General features: G+C 53.6%; 1 protein-coding gene across 1 annotated transcript in view; it reads right to left on the bottom strand.

Annotated features, from left to right (window-relative positions):
- Window positions 1-4,220: 4,220 nt before the first annotated feature.
- The window catches only part of LAMC3 (laminin subunit gamma 3), a 48,094-nt gene continuing 45,462 nt past the window's right edge, over window positions 4,221-6,852 (bottom strand). Inside the window, exon 28 of the mRNA XM_030536029.1 lies at window positions 4,221-6,316. Coding sequence (XP_030391889.1) covers window positions 6,066-6,316 — 251 coding nt within the window. The 3' untranslated portion in view covers window positions 4,221-6,065. The remainder of the gene's footprint in view (window positions 6,317-6,852) is intronic.

Below are 6,852 nucleotides of genomic sequence, written 5' to 3'. Positions count from 1 at the left end.
ACGGGGCCCTGGTGACTCAGCGGCCCCTCTGCTGGAAGAGGCAAAAGCGTGCACCGGCCAGGCAGGGGTTAACCCTTCCCTTGCCTCTCCCCCTGGACTCGGTCCTGCGGAGCGCCCGCCCCGTGCACTAGGAAGGGGAGCATTTCTGCAGCCAGCCCGAGGGTCAAGCCCTGCCAGCCGCCTGCTTTTCAGGAACTGGTCCAGGCCGCTGGTTGGGCCTTGGTGGTGCCCGCTGAAGCAGCACTTACGGCTTTGCTACAGGGGCGCATAACGTTGGTCTCCCCCTCAGCCCAGCGAAAACTGAGCTTAGGTACCAGCCAGCGGCTCAACCACCTACCCCAGGCTGGTCCATGGCTTTGGAAGATGCCAGGCTCCCAGCCACACGTTGACCTGTGTTGGCTGCACGTTGACTAAGGAAGCAACGGTTGACCACGAAAGGGATGTGTGAATGAAGAAAGCCAGCACGGCATATGGTTGCCTCCATCACTGGATCTGGAAGGAACACAAACTCTGTCTACAGCCAAAAATCACCATCTATAATGCTGTGGTCCTGCCGGTACGAACCATGAGCCTGTTGTCAATGGCACATTAGAAAGCGGGACCGTTTCTGTTTGCGACCCCTGTGATGGTTGGTGGTTTTCCCTAAGGGTGAGTGCCCACAACTTGGAGAAGAATTCCATCGAACGGCTGGAAGCACAGCGCCAGGCATGGCAACAAGGTGAAAGTCAAGCATCACAACTAGGCAAATGTCTCCATCATGGCCAGTGGCTCCAGAGTGAAGCTAATACCCACTGGTGCGAACTATGATTGTCTGTGTTGGCCTCAAAGTTGAAGTGATAAGCATCATGTTGCTCCCGGAGCACCAAGCCATGCCTCCTGTCCCTCAGCTCTTTCTCCGTAAGCCCCTGGGCTCACTCAGCCACTTTCCTCATGGCAGTTCAGCAAGCCCATTAACGTGCTCCGCTCAGAGCTGCGCTACACAGGAGCACCAATAGCTTGGCCAGCGCAACATGTGACCCCAAAGAACAGCCAGAGTGGTTGGGTCTGAGCCCTAGAGGATTCAACCCCTGAGTCCCGAATGCAGGGACTTCTCATCCGGATTTATTTTCATCCAGTGAAAACAAATTATTCTCATGAGGACAAGGGGCTGGAGGCCCAGAGTGCTGGAATCCAGAGCAGACTGGTTACTGGTGAGATGAGTTTGGGGAGCTCAGCCTGCTCCCTTGTGGTCCTTTGTCCATATCACAAAAGAACAACAAACTGTTTGGTACAATTACAAGATGCTTCCTCACTCGCCCAGAACTGAAACAAAAGAAGACAAGGGTCAAGCGGCGCAGGGGCCGGGAGTGGGATATCAGGGACTGCTGCAGATTAGAATTGATGGCCATCAGTACAGCTAGGAGAGAGGGGCAGGACTGGGATATATCGCAGGGGGTGCAGTGCATCAGCAAAGATGGAGAAACACAGTGGAGTGAGCAAGATCTTGCCCAGCACCCACCTGCAGGTTAGTCCCCAAGCTGGATTCCAGCCCATTTTACTCTCCCATTTTCATAACCACTCAGATCCCCATTAATAACAATAATGTTTATTTTAATTAAAGAAAATAAACGAAACAATAAGAGTTTGGGCGAGTCCCTTGGAATGGCTGCTGCCTGGAGAAGCCAAGTCTGAGTCACCAGCTGGAAGCCAAAATCCATCTCTTAGGAGAGGTGTCCTGCTTTTGAATTGAAAGTTCAAAGACGGTGGGGCTGAAGGCCACCTCCACCCAGCACGTACTTTCAGTTATTCTAGTATTTGCTCCCTCTCCTGGTCTGCCCCCTTGATGTTGGCATCCAACTCACCCCCCTCAGATGGCTCCTTGAAACACCCAGCTTCCAACAAACCTTTCAGAACTGACCTCTGCAAGATACTGGCACCTGTTCATTCCAGCACACCAGGAATTAAAGGCCCCATACATAGAGGACCGCTTTCTCCCTGCCTTGTATCTTATGAGAGTTGAAAAGTAGATCTTATCTATCCAAGGTACTTATGTGACCCGCACTCACTGTAGTAGCCAAGCACCTCTCAACACCCTGTGATGTAGGGCATCCCCATTTAGAGATGCAGAAAGAGATTAAAGCCCAGATCCTGATTTCAGTGGAAGTCAAGAGTCTAAATACTTTTGAAGATCTGAGCCTAAGTGACTTTCCGAAGACCCACACCAGAAATCTGTGCCAGTGCAGGGTGTTGAACTCAGGCCTCACAAGTCCCAGACTAGGACTGTAAGCCCATTCCCTCCTGTCATTATTACACGGTGCTCAGGATTAGCTCACGCTGTCTTTGCCCACAAACAGAACTGTGCCCCACATATGGATCAAACTGACAGGAACCGATTGGGTTTTAACAGCAGGCTGAAAATGTTGGGAAGGGAAAAGCCTCCCTCTAGTGTCCGCAGTGTGGGAATGATGCTGCATCCAGCCAGTGCAGGCCAGGGAGAGGGATTTGTGTGGGGGAGCCAGGCGCCTCGGGATCACAGGGAATGCAGCAGCATGGGGAGCTTCAGGGACTGGGGTTGAACGGTCCCCAGCAGTTCCTTAATATGCCCTGTTGTGCTCTGCAATGTGTCATGGGGCACTGGGGTGTGTGTGGAGTGTTCAGAGCTGCTAGGAGAGGCGCACAAGCAAACAGTGTTCCTGGTACCTGCCCAGGAGAGACACAGGGACCCATCCCCTTTGTGGGCGTGAGCGTTTGGGTCTTGGAACGTTGGACATCTGCCCCCAGAGCTGCTAGCCTGCATCCCTCCAACCTTGACTCTCTCCATTCTGGCTTCCTCCTGCTCCGCTCCGCTCATGCTGCTCTCAGCTAGGTCGCTAAACCTCCCTCCCGGCCCTGTTCCATCTTCCTCCTCACTGACCTCTGCTGTTCAGGCCCTCCCTGCTGAAATGCACCCTTCCCTTGACTTTCATGGCTCCATTCTCTCCTGCTAATTCCTTTGGCATCTCATCTGGTGTGTCCCCCTCCTCCCCTCTTCAGGGGGCATCCGCCCAAGGCTCCGGCCTTGACCCTCTCCTTTGCTCATGCGATGGCTTTTTTGTGAACAATCCCCACTCACACAGCTTCAGCTCCCGTCTTTAACTCACAGATCCACCTCTCCCCTCGACCTGCCAACCTCCTGCTCCCCCTAACCCCACATCTTGGCCTTCCGGATGTCATCTTGTGGATGGAGTTGTCATCAGTTGGTGCTGTGTTCCCTTCAAACATCCTTCCCCCTGCCCATCTCTGTCACTCAACACATCACCTTCTTCTCTGTCCCTTGCCCAGCCTATGCTGCACACTAACAGTATGGGCCTTCTGTTCTCACAATAGACTGGGGTATGTATCCAGACCACACGTGTGTTATCACTTCCTGCAAACCACACCAGCCTTCTGCAGCTTGCATTTGCTCCCTTCCTAGGAAGTATCTGCAGGAGGAACTGGGATTTGCATGATTCCTTTTTCTAAAGCTAATGGGAGAGATTCTGGGGTGCTCTGCAGCTGATAGTGGTGTCTTTATGAACCCAGGAGAGTATGTTCCTTTCCACGCCTCCACTGGGGACTGGCTATACCGCCCTAGCCTGGGTAGTGCACTGCACGCCACACAGAACCAGGAATGGTGCAAAGTAACACAAGGATGACTAGTGTATCAATGGGAAACTACAAGAACCCAGGTGGTGCAAGCAGTAGCATTGTCTGAGTCAGTAATTAGCCAGCCCCCTCATGGTGCTGTGCTGCAGAAGTGCCATCCTTCAGAGATGACATGAAACTGAGCTCCCAAACCCTTATGGGTCATTAAAGATCCCAGGACACTTTTTTCAAGAACAGGATGTGTTAACCCTAGTGTCCTGGCCAGAACCTCCAGTCACATTTTTCCCCCCTAAATTCCCCCTGCGGTTTCAATTGGATACTGGGGTTTTTACTTCCTCTCCTAAACTGTTGTGCCATTTTACTGTGAGCTGTTAAACAGCTGCCACTTTCCACCCCAGAAGCAGCTGCACTTCACTGTTAGGTGAGGTCATTCTTGTAAGGCTTTCCTTTACAGAAGTCTGGGAGCCTGCTGGAGGACAGATGCTAGAGGTATGTCATGTATTCCCCCCCCCACACACACACACAACTTCCAGCTGTTTTATAGCCCATGAACTGCAGTACAAGCAGAATGTAACTTATGTATTATATGAAGATTTTTTTTAATGGATACAGCTACAAGCACATAACATCAGCTAAGAAAACAGGTCTCTGGAGAGGCCAAGAAGGCGGGTGAATCACGTCTTCTTCAGCACTGGGCAGGTGGCAACGGCTTGACATTTCTCTAACAGCAGCGAGTGTGTGTGCGGATTGAAGATGCCCAGTTGTTTTCCTAGGGAGGCAAATATGTGGCTATGTGTCCCTGCCTCCCAGCCAAGCTGGAATCATGCTGTGCTAGCTTTGCAACAACTGTTGTGCTTTCACAGAGCTGTCCTTGGGCAGGGAGAGGGGGGAGAGTCTGACAACACCCAGCTGGGGTTTTTTTCTCCAGTGCCAGCTTTTGCACAGAGGCAAGAATGAGCTGGCGTCTTCTGGGAAAGGAACAGGCCCTGTGGCACTTCCAGAAAGCTGGGCCATTGGGGCGAGGGAGGATCCACAGTCCGCTTCAGCAGCCTTGCAAAAAGGGTTGGCAGGTGGGTCCAGCTAACTCAGTTTCTAATGGTGTGAATGGCACCAAAGCACATGAGAATCAGCTTAAAAAGCAAACCAGAAGCAGGCCCCTAGGCTCTAGCATGATCTTACTTACACCAATGGAAAATCAGGAGTCACGCCCCTGGAGTTATGCTACTGCAAAACCAGTGTGAATGAATGCAGAAGGGGTTAGATCTCTCTTCTCTCATGTACTGCTTGGCTCCAAGCTGGACCAACCCATTAGAGGAAGGGGCAAAGGGTGGCCATTGTGCACTTCAGAGGAGCATTCCATCTGTAGCCATGCCCTGCAAGTGATCCCAGCTATTGGGAATTACAGTCAAGCTTTAGCCAGGAGCCACTGGACTTGTGAGCATCACTCCAGATCCATCTACCACAGCTGCAAAGCCTCAGGCAACTGCCCAGCTCTTCATCACTTCGCCTTTCCCAGTAGGAAGGGCAAGGGGATGCCAACGAGCTGCTGGGAATTACGTGCTGCAGCCAAGCTGAGCTTGAGAGCAGGGGTGACAGGGATGCAGCCACAAGAGCGAACATAGGCCGTCGCTAGTGATGCACACACACACATACACATACACACACATACCGCTGATGTCTTGAGTGGGATGGTGCCATATACACAGAGACAATGGTGTTGGGCCAGTCACACCCCATGAGTGCACTAGGATACCCTGTGCCCCCGGGGATGGCAATAGCAGAGCTGCTCCGGACCAGTCCCACCCTGGCAGAGCTGTGACTGCAAAAAAGGTAGGGCATGGCCCGTCCCTCACACCTCAACCAGGCAAAGGCTCCTGCTGCACTTGCACCGATGCCCATTGCAACCAATGCTGTTGTGACAGCAGAATCCATGGAGCAGGCAGTTGTGTGCATCCCCCATAGGGGGCAGCACTGAACCTCCTCTCAGTCCCACACCCCACGACTAGCTCTTTCTTCGATGCTCTCCCATTCTGTTCAGGAGGCGCTGTGGTCCGTGAGCACCTCCCAGCAGAGCATGGAGTGACATGACTAGCATCTGGCACAGGTGTATATGTTCTGAAGGCCAGTGGAAGAAGCAGAAGGTGGGTTGGCCTGGGGATGGTCCTTAGTTCCTGCAGAAGTTTGTTCCACCGTCTGAGGTTGGCTCCCAAGACGGCTCTGGCTCCCCCATGGACAAGCTCTACCCTTTGGACTGGCAGTTCCGTTGGGCCTGCGGCGCGGAGCTGAGGGCTGTGGTCCTCGTCCCAGAGCTTCAGACAGAGACCTTGCCCCGCTGTTCTGTGCGAAGGCAGCGTAAGGAGCGTAGGGCAGGTTAGAGGTGCTCATCAGTGAGCTGGGAGATGTCCATTGCTCTGCAGTTCTTTGTGGAGGTGGGGGCACTGGGGGTTGTCCATGGGGCCCTCTCACTGCCAACTCGAGCAGCCCTCCGGCAGGCTCTGTAGAACCTCCTCCAGGTTTTGCTTGTCAGCTCTGATCTCCTGAAGGTCGCTCTCGAATGCCTGGATCTTCTGCCGCTGCTGCTCTGCCTCCCACTGCAGATGGCTCAGTTTCCTCTCCAGGGCTCTGGGCCTGGCCAGGCGCAGCCACAGGCGGTCCAGCTGGAGACGGCTAGTGCTCAGCACAGTGTCTGCATGCGTGTCCTGCTCCAAGTTGCCTGGGCGAGATGAAGAGGGGACCACAGTGAGGGAGGAGGCAGAGAGCCCCAGCAGCCCTGTATGGAGCCAGGCTGAAGGGGCTTTAGACAGATGCTGGGCTCACGCCTTGGGGTGGGAATGAATTAAAAGGATATAAAGGGATTTGGAAGCTCCCAACCACTGCAAAGAACGAAGGGGGGCGGTTAATGTAAACATGGCTCCCTACAGCACCGGGAACAACCTTATGGTACCTGGGCGCCACCCTCACCCTACATTGCCTTGCTCTGACCTTGGGCAAGTGACTTCACATTCCATTCCTGCACCTGTGGCATGTGATTCCCCCTCCCCCCCGTTTCCCTGCGCCCCAGCAAAGCACTTGGAGATCTATGGCTTGGACGTGGAATGTCCTCAGTGCTGGGGAAACCTCAGGGCTGGCGCCAGGGTTTAAAAAAAAAAGTCACAAATCGCAATCAGCGGCACTTCAGTGGCAGCTCCACCGTGCCACTTTCTTCTTTGGTGGCAATTCAGTGACTGGTGAGACCGAGGGACCCGCCGC

The sequence above is a fragment of the Gopherus evgoodei genome, chromosome 16 (genome assembly GCF_007399415.2).
Source record: "Gopherus evgoodei ecotype Sinaloan lineage chromosome 16, rGopEvg1_v1.p, whole genome shotgun sequence".
Taxonomy (NCBI): domain Eukaryota; kingdom Metazoa; phylum Chordata; order Testudines; family Testudinidae; genus Gopherus; species Gopherus evgoodei.
The sequence above is the reverse complement of the archived record's forward strand: the minus strand, read 5'-3'. Positions and strand labels throughout refer to the sequence as shown.